The sequence below is a fragment of the Accipiter gentilis genome, chromosome 27 (assembly GCF_929443795.1).
Source record: "Accipiter gentilis chromosome 27, bAccGen1.1, whole genome shotgun sequence".
NCBI classification, from domain to species: Eukaryota; Metazoa; Chordata; class Aves; order Accipitriformes; family Accipitridae; genus Astur; species Astur gentilis.
In genome coordinates, this window is record NC_064906.1 from 17021199 (window position 1) to 17043700 (window position 22502).

At 38.4% G+C, this 22502-nt stretch overlaps 1 protein-coding gene across 1 annotated transcript in view; it reads left to right on the forward strand.

The window, feature by feature from the left end:
• Nucleotides 1–22502, forward strand: part of MOCOS (molybdenum cofactor sulfurase) — a 224477-nt gene that overhangs the window by 148936 nt on the left and 53039 nt on the right. The window contains exon 6 of the mRNA XM_049830456.1: nucleotides 21766–21965. Coding sequence (XP_049686413.1) covers nucleotides 21766–21965 — 200 coding nt within the window. The remainder of the gene's footprint in view (nucleotides 1–21765; nucleotides 21966–22502) is intronic.

Here is a 22502-nt window from a genome sequence, read left to right on the forward strand (position 1 = left end):
CCAACCTCCAAAACAGGAAAAATTCTCTGTTAACCTATCTGGACTTTCACAGTAATTGCTAGGCAACCCAATGGATTTGATTTTATCAGGCTTTTCTATAAAGAGTCTCTTACAACAATATAACTATTAATGACATTTAATAAATTATTTCCAGGACTAAGGTCTTAATGAAGTTTTTGATTTCAAGCAATTTACGGGGGTGGTGTTGCAGTAATTTTTTAAGCAGAATATCTTCACTTTAGAGCCCCTTTATTAAACCTTTTTCTGGAAAATACACCTGTTTATACATCAAACAAAATTTGTTATGTACATCATAATAACAGGGGAAGAGGAGCAGTCTGTGGATAGTGAGCTTTGCTCAGACTGAGTAAAACTCATCCATGATAAAATAGACATAATTGCAAAGTGTGAAGGTATCTACATAAATATGCATACACCCCCTTTACAAATTCTTTTTGTAAAAAGTGTCTTGCTCAGAGCAGCCCAACATATCTTCACAAAACAAATGTTTTCATCTTTGTTATTGTTTTTTAGTGTTTTCCTCAGTAAACAATACTTACAGAGATATGTTTTATGTATTGATCCTTATCAGAAGGAGAGTTTTAAATCAATGCTAATTTTGAATTGTCAAGCTACCGAAAAGAGGCATAACTATAAGATGTTAGTAGTCGATGGCTTTTGTGTGTTCTACTAACATCATGGAGCAGGCTATTCTTTATGGGAATTTTTGATGCAACAGCAGTTCCTGGCAGATAAACAGCCTCAGCAGTGATTACTTTGTTCTTTCTCTATATAATGTGTGTAGCGTTTCAGGTGTGTTTGTCAATTTGGCAACGTTAACTAAGAGAGCATTCAGTAATTTTAAAAAATAGTATTAAATCATACATCTCTGGAATTTTTGAGTAGTAAAATGTAAATATTTTCAAATGAACCAACGAAGACATCTCCACCTCAAGAAGAAGTTTTCATAAAGGGATAAAATTCCCTGAAAGTAGGGAGCGTTATAATTGTTACTGAAAGTCTGGGCAAAACTTTTTCAGGACTTTGCAGCTTGTGGGACACTTGTTTACTTCTCCTGTTTTTGAACGTACTAATCGGTGCATATTTTGACCGATGGGGTTAAAATGATAGTCAGTGTAGTGTTATGACTCTTTCAAACAGAATCCTTTTTCTCCAGAATGTTCATGCTTTATAGTTTTTGGCTGAAAACTCAAATACCTAGTTTCAGGCTAATAAATCCAGTTGTCATTTAAATAGTGTCAAGTTTCAGCAGTTTCAGTTATAACTACAAATTTTGAAGAGGAGTAATAAAGAAAATGGGGGGCGGAAATGCTTTTTTATGTTAGCAGAGCAGAGGGAATTTTCTGTGAGGCTCTAGAGCCAGGAAATCTTGTAGCTTGTCTGGTTCTGCCTGACGGTAACAGCAGAAGCTGAGAAATTGAGTCATTCACCCATCTCCTGAAGACGGGATCAACGCCATCCAAGAGGGAGCCCTCTTTGGGAGGTAGAGCAGCACCTAGAAGGCAGCCCTTCAGCCATTTCACGCGTGGGAGGAGGCGAGGTGCTTTCCTTCAGAGATCCCCAGCACATGGCTTGGCATTCATGTTCTGCCTCGGCTGGGAAGATTTAAGCCTAATTAAACAGTCGTTGTTGACTCGCATGTTCTGTAATAGGCATGACACCATTTGGTACTTAGTTGTGGTCTAGCATCAAACAGCTCCCTTCAGCCGCGGATCTGAAGCACAGCTCAAAGAATAATTACGTTTGCCTGCGACAAGCCAGGGACTGCCTGACAGAACGAGCAGCATTAGCGAGGGTGGAGACTGCCAGCATCAGTAATGATTAGATGTGCCGCTTCTGCCTGTGATGGGCTGCCAGCCGGTAAGTGCTGAACAATTGAGTGACCTTGGACAAACCCTTCCCAATAATGATACAGCATTTGTTTTAATATGAAGGTGACAAGAAGGGAAAGATCACGGTGTATCTTTCTTTCGTGCAATCCCTCATCTCCAAAATGGATGCATCTCATGTGAGTTTAATAATTCGTTTCATATGCAAAGCCTCTTTCTCTGGTATTAAGAACATCTTCATTTCAAAGCTTAGAAAAGTTAAAGAAGACTGAAGGCTGGAGTGGAGGAAGAAGGATAGTTCTTATACCTGGCAGTAGCTGTCACCTGCTTAGAGATAATAAAAATATCCCCTGAAATTTAAAACTGTACTTTATCTCAGCTTAGGTACCTGCAAACTATTTAAATCCATTTTTTGTATTGAGACCACTCAGTTAATTGGGCTAAATTGCCTGGGTTTTTAAAGAAAAAGTGTAAAATAGTGGCAAAATATTTGTGGTAAAAATATGAGCCAGAGCTCATCTTTTCTGCAGAGCTTTGGGAGGTTTCTTTTACTCTTAAGTGTGGACCACCTGCAACAGTGTTTGAATAAAATCTTTCTAAGCAGAAGAACAAAGTGCAGGATTGACAAAACTGTCTGAAGGAAGCTAGCTGTAAAATATAAGCTGCCTCACGAATCGGAGGGGGGGAAACCTATATAACAAGCTGCTCAAAGCCCCTAAGCTCTCATTCTCAGGATTCCTTCAAAACCCTGACAAATGGCACAGCTTTAGTATAATTTTTTTAAAGCTCATTCATCTTTTCCTCATAAATGTTTAATTTCTCTTTTCGGCATCGCTTTCCTGTTTGCTAGTCAACACAAGAAAGCATTTCTTCAGATACAGTCAGTGGGACACTGGATACATCTTCAGCCCTTCTCTCTCTTTTTATAGCATTATTTCTTCTGAACACCTTTTATTTAACTAGAAAAAATGGTAGTTTACAGCCCACAATCCAGCAAAAGCACCCAAGTTCAGTATTTGTGACTGTCACAGTATGAGAGATAATGCCATCTTGAATAGGAAATCATGCTGCCAACTACTTTTAGAAGTGCAAAGTATCTTATCACCTGATACAGATCTAATGGCTTTTGAAAAGAAGTGGACCTTTTTTCCGGTCCGCTTTTTTCAACACGTTCTCCTGGTGGGATGTTTCTGAGGACTGAAGGCGAGCAAGATGAGCTTTTGGAGTGGCGTACAGCAGCCGTGCGACTTGGCTGCTGAGAAACTCAGCTGCTGCTGTCTAACTTACCCTATGAAGGGCTTTTACCACCCTTATTTTGAGCACCTTATAGGGGTGGTTTTTTTGTAGTGAAAACCTGCATTCTTATATTTATTAATCCTGAAGAATATTAGTTTTAGGCATTGAATGCCTTTGGTTTCAGAAGCACTTGAACAGATGTGTAGCCACGCAAATGAGTAGACAAGAAAAGGGAAGCTACAGAGCTTGCAGTCTTTGAAGAAGCATAGGTAAGCTGATTTACCCATGAGTCATGGAAATTAGAGCCCAGGCAAAAAAAAAAAGCCTTGCTCTCTCTGAGATTTTCATGCTTGTCCAAGATACACAGTGCAGCTGTGGTCATAGTCAAGCTGAAGAAGCTGAGCGTGGCGTGTCTCTGAGCATGTCCAATTCCTACAGCATTCAGTGGGAGCTATGTGCCTGCGTAGGAGGACGAAGTTTCACTGTGATTTGATTCACTGCAATTGTTTTAGTGAGGTTAGGAGGAGATTCGGCTCGAATACTCTCAACTTGAGAGCGGTATTGTTTGGAGGTGGAAATTGGAAATTGTCTTGTAAAGCATGGTGCTTTATATTTTAAGAGAAATATGACTTTTTATGACATCAGTGCCATGTTTTAAAAACTTCCTTGGTGTTACGTATTGCGTAATATTAATGCAAGAATTTACAGAGGTTTAATACATGTATTTGGACACTTGCTTGTTGTCACACATCTTCCCTCTTACTTCAGTACAGAAAAGAGCCAGAGATCTCCCTCTTCCTTCCAGTCCTGTTTCCACATTTATATAGAAAACTGCCTGCAACATCTAAGTATTCAGCTTTGAGAGACCTTATGCTCTTACGCAGAGACCAAAATAGAGTTGCGACCTTCAACCCATGAACTGTCCCGGCAGGGACAAGGAGAATAAAGCAAGGGCAACACAAGCCCAAGTCGGATTGACCGCTCTGCTAGGAAACTCCTTGCGGGCGAGTGAGACGATGGTGCCAAGGGAGCTGGGTGAGCTGTGGCAGAGCTGCTGACCCGTCCCACGCATGGCTTTTGCTGGCATTTAGGGCTTTCTGTGTAGGAAGACCTTATAGCCAGCGAGGGCATGGACTGTCGCAGGCTGGTAGCCACCGTGTGCGTGTCTGTGGTTTGTTCTTGGGTTGGGGTTTTTTGGCGTTGTTTGGGGTTTTTTTAATATTGCAGAATAGCCATAAATATACAGATTTACAGTTGTGTTGTTAGGAGCCTGAGAACAACTGTTTTGCAGCTAACACCACCCCTTGGATTAGTCGCGCAGCTTATCGCAATGCTGTGTGTCTGTGGGCAGTGCCTGTTTCACAGTGTCCTTGTAGAGCACCCAGGTTGAGTCTGGCTGACTGCGGCGTCTTGTGAGGCTGTCCCTTCTCTCCTTCCTTTCAGGTCTCAAAGTTTTGATCTGTCAGAACCCCGGGTGTTTGACAAGGCACATTTGATTCCTCAGCCAGTGGGAAACAGGGTATTCTGAAACACCGTTTGTGTTTTTATGTTTATTGGGAGTGCTTTTGTGCTACTCTGTTTCAGGTTAGTTTATGGGATTAATAAAGCACAAGATACGAAGCTACAATGTATATATTTATGCATTTGAAGTAATGGACCAGCGGTTTAAGAATGCTTTCAAAATGAGTGCAGGTCCAGTGACCTCAGCAGTTCAGATTTTTTTCACGAGTCTGAGATAATTGACACGTTCCTTAAAGCTTTGTTTTATATTCACGTGACTAAGAACATCCTTTTTTAAAAAAAACCTTTAGTTTTCTAGCTCATCGTTTCAGAAAAAATCTTAAAAACATAAGCTGTCGATATTCAGAAAGCAGAAGGCGAGAAGTAACAGCAAGCCCTGAGGACTTGCTTTATGAGTTCTTTATGAGTTCTGCAATGCATTGGTATTTATTTCATCTCTCACACAGCTACACTGGAACTTACATTTTCTGATAAACTCTTTTCTTTTTTTTTTTTTTTTTTTTTTTAAGAGGAATTGTCCCCTCTTACTTTCCACCCACTCCCAGCAGCAGTGTGATCACATACTGGTAAACAAAAAAAATCAACTGGAAGATTCTGAAATTATTCCAGATTTGGAATATTATCTCTCATTCCCATTTATTCCTCCTCAAGATAAGCATCTAAAAAGTAACATTCCAAGTAGTCTATGAATCACCTTGCCACTTGAAAGTTTCTGCGTTATGAAAATGCAGAGCTTTAGCAGTGTAGAAAGAATAAAGCCCATGCAATAAGTAGGAAATTCAGTTAAGGGAAAACTGGTAAAGGAATACAACCAAATCTGTATAAATAATTTAGAAGATTAATAGCCTGCATTTTGAGTACGTTTAGAGTAGTCGTATGTATGTTAAGAAATTTTTATGAATGCAGCAGAAAATAAGGATGAGGTTAAATTTGAGTCATGGATTTCTCCTAGATTGATACCACTTTAAATGAGATCTCAATATGGCCTTGGTTTGCTTTTAAAAAGACTGTGATCTTTATTTGGAGGAACTGCCATTCTAAAAAGTATGGGGCAAGCCGGTTACGGTAAGCCACAGACTGATGCCTAGCATTTCTAACTCATCCACTGTTCTCGTAGTCTTATGCTGTGTGGTATCCTTCCTAAATAGCAAATGCCTAGACTCTTGAGACTATAAATGCTACTTAGTTTTTTTATGTTAACACGAATACATTTCTGGTCCTCCTGCTTATAGAAAACAACTTGAAAATCTGTTTTTTTCAACCCCAATGATTATTACTTGCATCATCTGTCTGCTTGAAAGCCAGTCTTGATTTATTTATGTTATAGAGTAGAATTGTATTTGGAATACATGAGGTAAATAATACTGCATGGTCCATCCTTCAAGCGAGTATTTGAACATTTAACAGGGAAAAAAAGTGAATGTACATACATTTCACTGACACACCTATGTTTTCAGGTGTTGACCCAGGGACTTAGGAGGGATCTCTTCAGAGTTTCTGACCCAGCGACAAGAAGAAATACATCAGAAGTTACATGAGTGGATTTGAAACTTATTTGTGAGATCTCCAACTCTGGTTTTGATTGTATTTGTGAAAAAATTGCTGCTTGTGAGGTTCAGAGAGTGGGTGATTCTGTGGACACTGTTCATATAGTGTGAATTAGCAACAGAAGCAAGTAGTCTCACCTCTGCTGGTACAGGAAAGGTCTGGAGAGGAGCAACAGTACAAGAATAGAACCAATAGAAAAAATACATGAAAACGCTTGAGAGAGAGGGAGAGGAGGCCTGGCAGAAGGAGAAACTTGACACAGAAAGTTGTACTGCTGAAAAGCTTAAGGATAAAGTATAAAATCTCTCCAGACTGTGGCAGCTCCTCTCTTAATCCACAAACAAGAAAGTGATTTTTAAATAAGTCTTTCTTCACTAAAGCCCACTAAGAAAACTTTTTTCCATTTTTACTTACGTGACCTGTTTTTGACAGATGGTATTTTATTTATCACAATTAGTGGGTTTCTGTGTGGGAGTGCATGTATACGGACCAGCCGTCAGATTACTTTGTCTCCAGTTGTCTTCTGGGGCTGCTACTTTTCTTTCCAAGAATTGGTTGAATTTATCATAGACATAAAGACAAGAGTAGATCCCTTAACAAACACAAGAGTTATTTAAAAAAAAACAACCAAACAAACAAAACCAACAAAAGAAAGAAAAAAAAGACAAAGAGAAAAATATTATAAAACCAAGCCAAACTTGAGTTATTTCTGCAAAAGAAGTGATTTTACATGACGTGGACATCTCCTTGAAATAGAAAATTAAACAAAAAGGGTGGAAATGCTATTGCAGATGTCTAAGGATTGAGTCCCACAATCTAATCCTCTTTTTCCTAGAAGTAATGGTTTCTAAATATAAAATAATAGTAACACTAATAATAAATCGGCTTCCTCCTCTTTGATTTGCTCAATCTTTTGAATAAGCAAATGGACTGGGAGGGAGGAAGAGACTAGAACTGGTCATAATTTTTACTGGAGAGCTGTCTGAGGGGTCATCTGTCTCACTGAAATGTGTTTATTTTAATATAACATTTTACAGGAGAAAGTCTAAAATTATTCTATCAAGCCATCTAGATACAGTACTTAGTATAAGCTATTTAGATACAGTACTTAGTATTTATTTCATTTTATTTTAAATGTTTTACTTAATAGATCCTACATTTCACTATTCACAAAAAGTTTGACTGCATGGAAATGAAATATCTGAATGTCTTTGAAACAAACATTTCTTTGAGGTTTTATTAGCTAGGAGATCTGGGTACTTCAGCTTCCTTGCTGATATGATAATTAGAAAGTATCACTATCATAGTTTCTTGATAAGTAGAACGCCATTTTCCAACTACCATTAACTAAAAGTGAGAATTCAGTATAACAATAATAGATAAATTTCTGTCTGAATCTAATTAATGACATATTTTATGATTTTAGCATATTGATTTCATTGCTTTTATAAAAATGGACATGCCCTTAGATTGTTCTAAGTTCTAAATAGCTGACTCTCCTCTCTAAGGGGAAAAGTGACTACATTATTTAAAATACAATTCAGTGTAACTGCCAGAGAACATTCCTGATTTTCTTTAATAATCTATAAAAGCTGGAGGTTAATAGAAGGGGGAGCATGAGAACAAGAAGGGTAGAAAAAAGAGGCTGAGAGTTTTATAAATTGGAATTTATAAATTGAGAGTAGCAATACCAATCCATTAATTGAATAACATCATAGGTGTTTAAAAGCAATACATTTTTATGGCTGTGTTAAGAGGTTTTAAAGATAGATTTTGCTCTCCATTTCATAAATTAGTCTTGAAAGTGTCTTCCTGTTCATGAAAGCAGAAATTCTCAAAATCTGTCTCTGGGCATCATGACATTTTGTGGTACTAATAGATCATTCTGTTCTGACAGGGAGAGTTTTAAATAAATGTCCGCTCCACTAGAAGCTGTGTGAAACAGGCTGATCCGGCCTCTGTCTTTGGGTCAAATACTTCTGTCTCTGCTGAAAAACAAAATACAAAAAATAAAGAACTAAAGTCGGATGGGGTGCATTCAGTTAGCACGGAGGAATTTCAAAATGCCTTGAAAAGTTGGGCCCGCGTCTCAACAACGCGTAGCGTATGGAAAGATGTTCTTGCTGATTGCTGCAGGAGAGCTTTACAGCTGCGGAGGATCCTGTCGGCTTTAATATGCTCTGAATACATTACTGACTAACCTGGCTTACAAGCAACTGACATTAAACTGCCTGACGCCCCCGACACATGCCTTCGTCTCTTCCCTGCATATAGATCAAGAGACAAAATCTGTGGAGGAAACTAATACCAGCATAGTCAAAAAGCAAAAATAGAAGACAAGTATAGTGATGTGTTTAACTTCTCTTTTACCAAATATCTTCAGAAAAAATTACAAATATATCACACATACCCAAGTTTGGTGAATATTATCCATAAAGAGTTGTGGAAATGAGGGAAGAGAAAGAGCTGGATAAGATGTAGGAAACAAATTAATCCTTCATGACAGAGCTCATCATAAGTTACAAGGAAGTGTAGTGTGAGTTGAGTCAATGTTCGGTAGGTTGCAGAAGAAAATAGACTGTGGTTGCTGTCTCTGGCTGTTGAACAAAGTGAGCCTTCAAGGTTCAATTTTTAGTCAGAAATAATCAGCATGCTGTCTTGTTACCAACACATCTTGTTATCTGCTCTGATAGAGAAGGATCTAAGCTTTTATAGTAGATCGAATACTGAACTTGACAGCATCATTCTGATAAAGAAGGAAAACTGGAAGAGGTGTAATGAGTACGTTTGGCAAGACTTGCATTGTCAAGGCCTCCAAAAGAAAGCTTTTTTTTTTTTTTTTGATCGATTGATTGGTTTGACCTTACGAGTGAGCCAAGTCTGGGCAGGACCATAAAATTATAATGTTTCTGACCCTTCAATTTATAATACCTTCCTTTTTCCTTTACTGTTCTGTGTTCAAGACAGGTGAAGTGTTCCAACTTCACCACTTCTACTGATCCTAGGAAAATCGTGTGATTCATCATAACTTGTGGATATTAATCAATTTATTTCTTTCGTGTTCAGAGACACAGAAGGAAAGACGTGCTTGAGGCAGCGTTTATTTACTTATCTATTTATTTATCTATTTGTTCTCCAGCTTTACGAGGGGTGTTTTAATCCTGTGAAACATCTGTCTTAAGTTGGTATGTGAGAGAGTAGAACTCTCTGAGTCACTACAGAGTCTCTCTTAAGAGTCAAATGTAGGTTTTCTATCACTTCTCACACTGTGTGGAGGTTATGATATTAGAATAGCTAGAAAGAATAAATAAAAAAAAAAGGATAGAACACAATGCTATTAGAAAGAATAGAGAGCAAGAGGTATGTCAGATGCTAAGCCTCCTCATACTCTGGAGAGCATGGTCTTAAAAGTAGGTGAGAAGACAAAGAAAAAGCAAAATTGCTGACCAGTGTAAAAAAACTCTCAGGCCAGTTCCAGACCGCTGAAGTTTCGGCAGCTTCCTGAAAAAGGACTTGCTATTGTAGCTGTCAGTACTGCTCTGTCTCTCCTGGGGAGTTCAAGCTGACTGCCTGCCGTGGCCACAAAAGCCCGGCATATCATGCACCTTTCTGGTCTCTCTTCATAGTTATATTGATGCCTTCTCATCTGAGAAAGCTCTCCGGTGAGAGTCATAATGGGAATTATAATGAAAGGGAAAAGGGTAGAGAAGCCATATCGCCATCCAGGCTAACATTATCTGATAAACACTTCATCTGATCGTGGTGTCGCTTTAGGACACCCTAAAAATAGAACGACGCGCCAAGGTTGGTGTGCTAGCAGTTGCATTTTGGTCTCACTGATTTAGTAAAATTTTCCTGTTGAAAACTGCTCAGTAAGTTCACACCATTATAATAAACATTGAAGATGGTCTTGAACTCTTAAAAATTATTGAGGAGGTCCTTGGAAAAATGTCACTGAGTACCAGTAAAAAGATTTCCTGGGTGGGAACCCGCAAAATATTGTAGGACCGTTATTGCTCTCCTAAAATGAAGCAGGACTGATCACTTACATACTGCTTTCCCTCATATCCTGCCATATGCAAGAAGGCAGAAGAGTTGCAGGGAGGTAAATGAATGTACTAGTTGTGCATGAAATGCACCCCCGTGAATGTTTGACACATGCAGCCTTTAAATGCATTGCCATGCATTTAAATTCACACTTCTTAATTATCAAAGTTTTCCTCTTGGGTTTGCAGTCAAATGTTTGAACAGTTTGATTAATCACTGCAGTCCTAATCTGTCTGAAGTTAGCTGCTGTTTTGAATTAAGTGTCTTGTATCTCTTGCAAAGTACCGCGGTAGGGTGATGTAGTTCCTGTAGAATCATCTCCTGGAACTCTAAGACCACCAGAGGCCTGGTCAGCCCAGAAAGGTTGATTCTAGAAATAGTAGAAGCTTGGGCAGCCTGAGATAGCCGTTCTGGTTAGTTCGATTCAGAAGAGGATGCCTGTTGCATAAAGTCACCTAATAAACAAAATAGACTAAATAATAATCTTTAAAAGGATTGAGTCATTTCAACTGCAAACCAGAGCTCCCAACCGCTCAGCTAGAGAGACTAAGGCAAGGCAAGGTTCTCTAAGAAGGGGTCTCATGTATGCCTGAAGCCATTCAAATTGTCTCACATATTGACTTAAGCATCTTTCAACGTGGAAAAAAAGAAGGAGTATTAGATGAAGATATTTCAACAAATTTTTGTAATTCAAGGCTAAGGTAATAAAACAGATTCTTTGCTTCATATTATGAAATGCGCATATCATGCATCTCTGCAGTCAAAGGTCACGCAGCTAAGCTCACGTCAACTTTCTTTGCTGTCAGTAGTAACGCCCAGTGTCTGTTAGGCATAATAGCTGTATATACTGTGATTCATTTCTACAGATTTTTATTTCATGATGCTTTAAATATGAAGCTCTTCTCATGGTCATACTTTTCATTTATAGTAGCAAGACTGCACTTCTCATTGGTGGAGCACGAATGAAACAGAAAGTCACAAGGATTATCTCTGTATTTATTTCCTTGAATTTCTTCATTCCTTGGTAAAGCCCCCAATATTTTCTGAACGTTTCCGTTTATCAAATAATAAAAGAGGGCTGTTTCTGCATTCTAGATTTCTTCAGCAAATATGCTGTATCAGAGAAAGAAAGAAGTGTATGGCAGATAATACTAAATAACCAGAAAACACAAAAAGAGCTGTATTTCTGATTTTTCCCTTCATCAGACCCAATAGTGTTCTTTAACATCTTAAAACGTGGATCTCGTAGCACAGTTTGAATAGCAGTAGCCGGTATTACCACTTTGGTAACATTGTGTCAGGACGTAAGAAAAAGCATTCCAAAAATGGAGAGCTAAAAGAGACACACCAGCAAGCGGCAGCCCCTGCTCTTTTTCCCACATTTCTGCAGAGCTCCGGTGTACCAGGTTGCCGTGGGAAAAGGCCGGGGCTTCCTAAGTGCGTGCTGCCTCGCTTCTCTTCCCTGACAGCGGCTCCTTCTGAGCTGGTGGCATTCATCCTTCACCGGTGCCTTGCTCAGATCAGTATTTTCTTTTAACCTTGGCTAAGTCTGTCTTCAAGGGGCAGTTCTCTGGTTTACCGTAGGTGTTGATTTACAGCATGCGACAGCTTGTGGTACACATCAGAATTCCTCATGCCTTGAAGTACTTCAGCTCTTCTGAACTGAATCTGAAGTACAGATTCTGACTGATTTGTGGTGTTATGGCTTATCGAAGCTGATGTAATACCAAGAGATTAATTCTTAATAACCAAGGGGTTAATTCTTTCTGAAGCACACGACCTACAGTCTTTAGAAGGAAGCAAAAACTGGAATAAATTACTTTATAATATTCATACTTTCTACCTTAGGTTTCTCTTCCAGTCTTCTGTTTAGTAGATCTGCACACTGGACTTGCAATTGATTAAAATACCGATCCTGTGCTTACAAAATTACAGATGTTCAGTCTTTCTCCACGACACTACCTTGTTACTCATCACTCTCATGACTCGGAGGGCACACAATATTTTAGGTGCAGTGGATTTCAGAAGCTCATAGGAATGAGCAATGTAATGACAACCTGCCAAAAGTTAATTTATGCCAGCCAGCGCTGCAGGACATTATAAAAATACTGGTACTCTCTTACAGAGGTTATTGCTGAGTGTGCCACAGCAGTGGCCATACTTTAGAAGTACTGGCATCTCACTTTTATTGAATGAACTCTTGAGAAGTGAAACTGGGACTGTAATATCATTGCTCAAACCTGTGTGTTGAGAGCGTTCAGCATTGTGGCAAAGTAGCCGGTTTTTGCTCTCAGTTTTTCCTTTCGCTATCTGTGAAACGTTCTGTATGTTCACACATCTCACTATCTAACAAACCTCGCCAATGACCTTCAAGAGATCTGAGCCTGCCACATCCAGGCAGAAAAAATGGCCACGTGAAGGAAAATGTGTCAGCAGGTCACCCTTTGGTCCTCACAAGAACAGTGAATGATGTAAAGCAGAGTTAATGCTGTGACCTTGAGAGAGGGTCGATAAAAATGGCAGTAAAAAATTAAAGAATTCAGGGGTTCCTGAAATGTTTAGCTAAAGGTCTCTTTTGTGGTGTTAATGTAGATATTTATTAAAACAACATTTGCCTGTTTAAAAACCTCGGGACAAGTCCTGGTATAATTCAGTTTAGGATGAGGTCCAAGAATCCTGAGCGCTTTTCAATATTGACTGCACGCTTCCTTATGATTAAGGCATCAAATCAAGGAAATTTCAAAGCAGTTTTTAGGATTCATTGTAGCTGCTTTATTACCTCTGTTTCATGAATGACACTGTTTGTTCCCTCCATGGTAGCTATTATTATAAAAACATTACCCAGCAGAGACCTAGTCTGAGAATGCAAAACAAATGGCAAAGCATCCTTTCAGGCTGTGATAAAATTGTGAATATCAATAAATCCAAAATTGCACTAGGAATAATAGTGTTCTGTTAATAATAATGGCTAGAGCTTATTTTATGACCTTTCAATATTTCTGAATGTTACAGATCCAGAATGGAAAAACTGAGTGTATTTTTAGCTTGTTCCATCACTAGTCAACGTCATGCCTTAGAATTTGTTGTCTGGAAACTTTTCTTTTTCTGTATCGTACTTCTTGGTTTAATTAAACGAAGCTGTGGTATTTTTTTTACTGCTGTGATGGGCAATTTCTGTGGAGCCTTAGAAAGAGTGGGATACAAAGGCTGCAGAAGAGCAGACATAGAGCATCCCCACTACTTCATACACTGGCAGCCACAGCCCTGGTGCAGAGATTGCCAGAGAAAAAGAGGGAAGGTGTCCAACCAATATTATCAGGCAGGGAAAACCTGGAATGCAAATCGATATGCTGCCTTGGGCACCAAAGTGTTTCCCTGGCAGAGAAATTCCAGAAATGTTACGTAAAAAGGATTGCTAATGTAAAACCCGTAAGAAGGTAGAGTCAAACCAGTGGGTACTGAAGTGTAAGGTTTGAGCACACGGTTACCCATTCTTCTTCACCTCATGCAGGCACGGTGAGCTTTGAAACAGAACTGATTTATATCCTAGCAAGACTTCAGATTGGGATCTGTCATCTTAGGGAGAAAAAGAAAGAAGTTGGCTGGGTTTTCAGAATATTTTAAAGGGTTCTCTTGATGCTGAGGGAGAGATTTCCTCCTAAGAAAAACACATTTGGTTTTATCTTTATATTCAGCTTATTTTTGGTGCAGGTAATTTGTCTCCATTGGTCTGCAGCTCCCCTCAGGGGAAAACAAAAACCAAAACAAACAACCCACAAAACTGCAGAGCCATTAGAACATCATGAGACCATCAAGTAGTACCGGTGACTGGCTCTTATAGAAAAGTTATTTGAGGGAAGAATTGTGCTTAACTGCAGACCTGATGATAGTATCATAGTCTGGCTGAGCAGAAGATGAGAAAGGTTTCACTCCTACTACGTTAAAGTGATTAGGAAGTTGTTGCTGACTCAAATAAGTAGATAAATAAATAAATCGGTAAGTGTTCATGCAAAGTCAGTGCTGAATTAGTCTTATTGACTTGAAAACATAAGACTTGCTGCCCCTTCTTACGTTTTCTAAATCCCCATGACTGGAGCTTTGAGACAAAGAAACAGTTTTATGCTCTGCCTCATCTTAGCAGTCTAACTGTTGAGAGCTGAAAATAGCAGGAAACAAGCAGTAGTAAAGCTTTCACATGCTGACTTCAAGGAATTGTGCATAGCAGGCTCCATTAAACAAAGGACAAAGCCACTTTTATAACAAAGCAGAAAACAGGCCTGTATGTTATATTCAGGTTTCTAACAGCTACCGGGAGAATTCATGTGCTTTTATAGTATGAGCTTCTCTTGCATTTAGTCATTAAGATGACAGAATCATAAGCAGAAGTTGTTCTGCTGGACTGAGAAAAACCTTGGGAGATAAAGCCTTTAGAGGTAAAATGTGAGTATCACATAAATACGTACTTTTAGGGATGATTCTGTTGTTCTCGCAGAAACCTCTGTGGGCTCATGTCATCCAGCACTCTGGAGCTGCGCTTTGAATGCTGCTTCCATGCGGCGTGCAAAACAGTCTACCTTTTTAAGAAAGCCTCCCCATTCGTCTTTTATGTTGCTGGTTTTATGGCTTGAAAAGTCATCCTGAAATTATTTCCTCTGCTGAGAGTATGGCTTGGGCTCACGGAAGAAAAAAAAGGATGGACAGACATGCACACACACCCTCCTCCGGCTCGAAAAAGAAACCTCATAACAATAGCAAACAGTAAATTCAATGTATCTTACCTGGCGCTTCTTTGAATTATTAGAGAGTTTTCAGTCTAACAAGCAGTTAACCAAAATTGGATTGTACCTGTAATTAAAACAGTTATACTAAAAGTGAGTCAGCCAGCTGGCACGTACAACTTCCCCTCTCTTATACTACTCCCAAGAAATTTAAAAAAAAAGTCGAAGTATTCTTCATTATGATGTTTGAAAATTAGGAGCTGCTTCTTTCAGAATCTGCTGCTGGTTTTATTCAGAAAAAGACTTCTAACTTCCCTCACTGTGTGAAAACAGAGCTTGAATTAGCCGCTCTAAAGAAGTGGGAGATGGGGCATCAAAGAGCCTTCTGTTCGTTAAGATAAACACCAAATATGTGTTTCATGTTTGCTTTTGGTATAACATTCTGAATAGAGGATTAAGCAGTTGCTTCCCACAGTCTTAAACTATCGAGATGGTGTGGGAGAAGGAGGAGAATAAAAAGATTTAAGCTATTATGCAAAGAATTAGTGTTGAGAGAGTAAAAGGTCCCCCTATTACCCACTGAATTCTGCATGGATTTAGTAGTGTTGAGAGTGTAACATGCCGCTCCATTTTGGACACACAGAAAGTACATAATTAAGTTGCAGGAGTCCATCTAAAGTTTCAGTCTGGACACTGATCTTGTGAGACGGACTGTTGCAACTTAATTATGTACTTTCAAACAAAACTATGTACTTTTCACCCCCCCCCAAATTTACATAGTTTCATAACTGAAATTTCCTTTTAATGTAATTCTTTTTGTTACATGGAAGCCTGCTCTAATGTATGCATGGCAAGGTATTATTTTTTTGGAAGTACAAATGACATCGGGGGACACAGGTTTTTTCCCTTCTTGCTCACCAATGCAGTCACATCAGTTGCAGAAAAGGTCATGGTCCACCCCACTTTGTGCTCCCCAAATCAATTTTGGTTACATGTGTTTTATAGATCAGGTTGGTTGGACTGTTCATATGAGTCAGTGTGAATACGGGGTTTGCAGTCTGTCCATGCTCTCTGCACTGTCTGTGATTGCGGATGATGGATGGTTTTACGAATTTGCTGATAAGCCGGTTACAGTGTTTTATGTGGAGTTTTATTGAACTAGATTTGCTAACGGTTATGACCAATATTGGAATGCTATTACATTAGAAGAGCTCCTTTTGTTGACTCCAAGGAAGTGATAATGTATTAAATTCAATGCTTAAATTCCATGAGGGTCTCTCATACCCATAGTTCTGTTTTTAAAAGTAATTTTTAGTTGCTGTTAGCCAACCTGTAAGCTCATTTTCATGTATTTTTGATTTATATTCTGTTTATTTAATCTTTAACCTATCAGTTGTAGCTGCTTAGAAGTTACATAATGTTTTTCATATATTTTTTTCCTCTAGGCATCTGCTACTCCTCACTGTGGGAGACAGGCAGTAGCTAGATTTGGTCTGACTTAGGACAGCTGTTCTCATAATTTAGGGGAAAAATAACACCAGGAAAGCATATATTTAATATTTTTATTGATGAATGTAGGACCTCTACCAGAGGACGAGTGAGCAAGGTTTATTATATTTTTTATTATTATTATTTACTCTTCCAGTATTGTATTTATAACATTTCAGGGTTGCACGTTGGGGGCAGGGGGTTGGATCATCATGTGAATGTTTCATTGTCATGTTTGCAGTGTTTTGTCTGAAGCAGGATTGCTAGAAAATAGCAGTGGTTAGAATACATTATTTAATGTGATTTTAAGCCAAAGCACTCACATTTGCAAAGGAGATATATGAAGCTACCATTACCAAGTTCGTCCTCAGGAGATGTTCTTTGGGAGAATAACACTAAGTAGGTGACAGACTTCAGTCGGAGACATTCAGTTCTACGCATAAAAGAACACTAAAAAAAGCCCAGAAATGAATCTTAATGTACGCTTCCTGAAGGAAGTGAAGGAAGGACTCCAAATGTTTGACAGGATTTACAGGTTCCATGGCTTCATTAGCACATTGACTCACAGGTCCCACATGGTGATCTGTCTCGTTTGGGATTTATTAGAAGGTGGCTACCTCTTGGCTTTCACTCCCTGCTGATTGGTGTGCTGAGATTTCAGCTCATCATTTCTCTGCCTCTTTGCTATCTGTTAGGTAATGCTGAAGAATAATGTATCACATCATTGATCTTTTTCTTATCCAAAGATATATGTGAGTTTGGATTTACTAGAGTAACAGAGAATTTGTTCACGTAAACCTCAATTTCTGTGGTTTTTTCCCATCAAGTTAGAAAAATAACTCTATACTTGATTTATGGCTCCCTTCTTCCTTATCTCCAGTATTTAATTTCTCATAAGAGAGATAAGAACTGTGTGTGAATGCAGATCACAGAGGTTTCTGAGTACAGCCTGAAAACCTTAAGCACCAGAGCTTTCATTCTAGAGGCTCAATTTCAGTCTCTGCTTTATCTTAATCTCTTTATTCAAAATCTTTTATAGATGTTGACATACGCCTATCTGTCTACAGTTCTTGCAGGAAGAACTAACATTTGAACATCTGAGCTACTGAAATCCTGGTTGTTTCAGAGAGGAGATTGTATGCCATTACATGTTTGCCATTTATGTAATGCAAAACCAGGTCTACGCTGGCTCAAGAGCCTTCTATACTGAATACTTATTGGGCATCTGTGTATCTCATATTTCTGTGATGAGATAAAATTCCACTGGAAAAATAAAACCTTACTGTATTTTGCATATAGCAAGCAGATAATAAGACAGAGGTAAGGCAAATACAAGAAATTATCAGCAGGCAAGCCAAGCAGTGGATTTACAGTACTGTGGTGACAACTGTGCATAGGTTGAATGCACGTAGTTTGAACCCTCTTAAAAATGTGAGATAACTTCCCTTTCTCCTACAGATGACTGAACTGTCCCACAGTCTCTACGGATAGGCATATGCACACATGCAATTCCTAGGGAAGAGCTGACATTGTACGTGTATCCATGGGTTATCCAGTGCACTGGCACTCTGAATTTTCCATACTGAAACAGTATCAGTTTCCGTAACAGTACCTAAATGGAAGTATAAGATGCTAATCTGTCAGGACGTAATGTACAAAAATACATCAGCAATATGAGGTTTAACAGCATCTCCACAGGTTCACTTAGAGGTCTTTGCCCAGGAGGTTTGTACACAAAAGTACAAGCTTGCTTTGTGAATCTCTTCTGCTCCATAACTTTGCGACCACAGAAATATATGGCATTCGTTGTGGCAACAAATAGTGTGAAAAATGAGGTGCTATAGGGAAGAAGAATTAATTAAATGATCGTGTCTGGCTTAATATAAAGTCAAAACACATACACGGTATGACAAATTAATAAGGGGCATATTAATCCACAGAAGTGCAGGAGTTTCCCTTTTGACAGGGAAGTCCTTACATTTCTACCGTAGGAAGAAGTAAGTCATTAATGAGAGCATCCTTTGTGCTGAATGTGTTCCTACACACATAAATACAGTGAATGGTATTGGATAGACTTCAACCAGTGTAATTTAGACTACATCAGATTCATTCTGATCCAAATTACAGAGCGCATAAATTGTTCTTCATTTTAAAATCATTTTTAGGAGCAACTAGATGCAATTCACCTTAATGAAAAAATGCAGTGATAAGGAATAAAATCCATAAAGTGAGAGGGAGTCAGGGCACTTGAGTCCTTCCCAGCACCTTTGCAAGATGAAGTACTGATGATTTTTCCAAGCTGTAAGTCTTCCCAAAGGCTTAAGGTGAGCTACTTCTTTTATCCCCAAACAGGCAGCTAGGGAAGAGTCTCCAAGTATTCAGAGTTAAGGAACTGGGCATAAAACCAGAGTTTAAAATGCAGGAATGCAATAAGGTAATAAATAACAATTCAACCATAATATAGAAGATTACCTTCTCATTTACCTCAGGCTCATTTACCTTAGGCTCAGTCAAGCAATGAGTTTTATTTTTGTCACCCTAAATATGAGACTAGATGCAATAATGCAAGTCCTTAGGTCACGTTAGACACCAGAGATTTGTCCTGGGGTTTATTTTCTCTTCTTCATATTCTTTTCCCTAGCAGGGAGAGGGAGATGAGGTAAGCACTGGATTTATGCAGGATACAGTACAGATCATTTTGTTTAGCAAAATAAAAATAAATCACAACTATTTTCTGAATATACCCCTTTTTCTGTCAGAACAAACTTCAGATTGCCGGCATTTGTTTCACAGGGTTTTCTGTGACATCAGACCTAATCACAACCTATTCTGCTACTTAAAAATACGGGACCCTGGCAACACTGCTTCCGCTCTCCAGTCACGGGGCAGCAAAGCAACTGCAGGCTATAGCATTTGGATTTGTCAGAATAAATAATTAAGAGGCTCATCAGCTTCTCACTAATGAACAAGGAAATGTGATTAAGCAACTTTAAAAGAGAATGGCTGAAGACAATATAGAAATGATAGCAGGATGATTGCTGTGAATGAGAGACTGAAATTTCTGAATAAGAGATTTCTTCAACAAGACACAAGGACAGTAGTTTAATCTTCCATTAAAAGATTCCTGCCAATTTGGAAAAGCTCTGAATCAGGACGTTACAGACGTCTCAGGAGCTGACAAGGCAGTCACTTCTCTTAAGACAGCTACTTTCTGGCAGATGCTGAGACATAACTTTTTTTTAATTTTTTTTTTTTTTACTATTTCAAGACTCTTAACTTCTACCAAACAATGACTAGGACATCTCTGACTAGGCAATCTTTTATTCTCAAAAACTCTGAAAATACAAATCATCTTTCGGCCCAAAATGTTCTAGAGATGCTTGCCAAGTTTACTGTGGCTAACATCTAGAAATTGTACTGATTAGCTTCTGGCAACCTTCCTTGAAAGTGCTTTGTGTGTTAGTATCTCATTAAATATCTTATTCCTCTTTATTATTCTTTAGCACCAAAAAATGTACTTCCACTTTATATCTAATCTGTTTCTATGCTTTTACTGTCTGCTCTCCTAGCTTATCTAAAGGAGATAGCACATAATATAGAAACTTGAAGGAACATGAAATAGCAGAAGTTGCTGTAATTCTTCAGTATGTCAGGAGAAAGATATCTTATTTTTTTCCTTTGTATACATTCATAAATGACACAGTCTTTTTATGAGTAAAGGCAGCAAGCAAATTTATGACAAAAGTCAACAATCAGATTACAAGATTTCTGTCCAAGGGTGGTTATATCAGACAGTAGAAGTTTCCAGATACTTAGATATAAAAATGGTATGCGCGGACGTGGGAGACTCGTAGTTACACAGTTTAAAAAAAGAAAGCAAAAGAAAATGTCAAACATCTTTTTAGTTACAGAAATGCTCGTGTACCTCAAATAAGATACTCAACATTACAGAAAATACTCTGGGTCTAAAACCCAGGCAGAAAAATATTGTGCTACTTCAGGAGGCTTTTGAGGAAATTATTTCCTTTTTTTTTTTTTTCCCCACGATGTAGGCCCACCATAGCGCAATGCATAGTATGCATAATAGAAAGCACTTTGGATTTTCAGCCAAAATTCCAGCTTTCTCCAGCAGAGATTTGATTGGGTTTAAATATGTTGTTAGCCTTCAGGTATCACCTGAACAATACTTTGAGATCTTATTGTTATCTTCTAATTGTGTTCCATAAAGATGCAAATTCATAGATTTTCAGTTTTTACATTGAAGATTGCCTGTACTTTACCTGTTCTATGTGATAAATTACTGTTTGATTAGGGTTAGCGTTAGGGTTATTCCTTTTCTTGTACAGTATTTATTGCCATACCCAGTTACTTGTCTCCTGTCAGTGGTTTATCCCAGTGAACACCACAACCTACTTCTTCATTTCGGATTATATATGTTCTCCATTGACTGAAATGGCTGGGTTTGTATCTGATCATTCTTCTTTAGCTTCCTGCAGAGAACCAAAGTATCCCCAAAGCCGACCATGGTATATCATCCTCTGGCATATCCTCTGAATACAAGAATGAGAAGCCGTTTCAATAGGGACATCTAACAGAGCCACAATGTCCTCTCAGAAAGCAGAGGTGTAGAAGAGGTCTCCATCTGTCAGGAAATCTCTGCAGTCCTCTTTTCTGAACTCCTCAGTGTAGCAAAAAAAAAACCAACCCCAAACCAATGACAGACAACATATTTCCTCTTTATGCTTTTTCCGGGCCAAGTTCTGTGAAAACTTCTCTGCAAAGCTTCTCTGGAGCAAATAGATTGCATGGGTGTAGTCGATGAGGCATTCACAACATCCTCTTTCTTTTTCTTCTGCAAAAAGAAGAGCAGGCTTGGAAGAATATTTCTTCAGTATTCAAGTAAATTCCTTGTAGACTAACACTTGTCTCTTGTAATTTCATTTAGAATTTTATTATTTTTATTTTGACAGAGCAATTTGCTTTTTGTGCTGTGCTAGAATTGATGCCTCGTTCCCATGATCTCCAGAGCCAGAACTGGAGCAAAACTTGCTTTTCAAATTAACTGTGCCAGAACATCTTAGTGATATGTATAGCTTGGAACTATCAATGTTGTAATGTGCATGAATCCATTTCAGTGTAACTTTAGATTTCTACAGTAGATAAATTGTCGATAAATCCTTGGTACAACACTACTTCCGAAGCTTTTGTTTGAGGAAAGAAACTTCTGCAAATTGTATATTCATTTAAAGGAACCCCAAAATAGCAATTTTTGGCTACACCATTCTGAAAAATCATCCTTTTTTTACATTTCCATAAAAATAAGGCATCTGACACATACATGCACTTTTCTTTTGTAGGTGGAATGGAGAAAATAAAACAGCATACCTTCACATTAGCTCACTACACCTATACTGTGCTGTCTACCTTAAAATATGCCAATGGGGCTCCTGTAGTACGTATTTACAGCGACACAGATTTCAGCAATCCTGATGTCCAGGGTCCAATCATTAATTTTAATGTGCTTGATGAAAACGGAGAGGTGATCGGCTTTTCACAGGTATGTTTTTCTCTTGCCTTAACTAAGTGTTATGTTTATATTTTAAGCATATTCACAATGAGTTCTGTATTCTAAAGGAAAGACTTTGTCCATAGTGGTCCCTTCTGAGGTTTTGGTTTTGTTTCTTCGTAGCTCTGCACAATATATGCACACCATTTTTAAAGTAGTAGAAAGAGAATCCAATATGCAAAGTACATAATAGCCAAAGCCAATATCTTACAAATTTAATGCTCTACACATAGGAAGTTTGGAAGTGGACTTTTTTCACAGGATGCATTGACTAGGCCATTTGGTTTCTTGCTGACTTCCTTCTCTGGAGTACTCAAAACTGGGAATTGAAGATCAAATCTAGAAAAGCTGATACAAGAGACTGCCTTGGGGCTGTGACATACAAGTGAAATCAGATCTCAAAATATTGTAGTCACTCATGAAAGAGGAGTTGTCTTTTCCCTTCAGTTCTAATAATTACATTCTAGTAATATTGCTGAGGAAGCATTGAATAAACTTGAATGATCAGTGTAAGGAGTGAGATTCAAT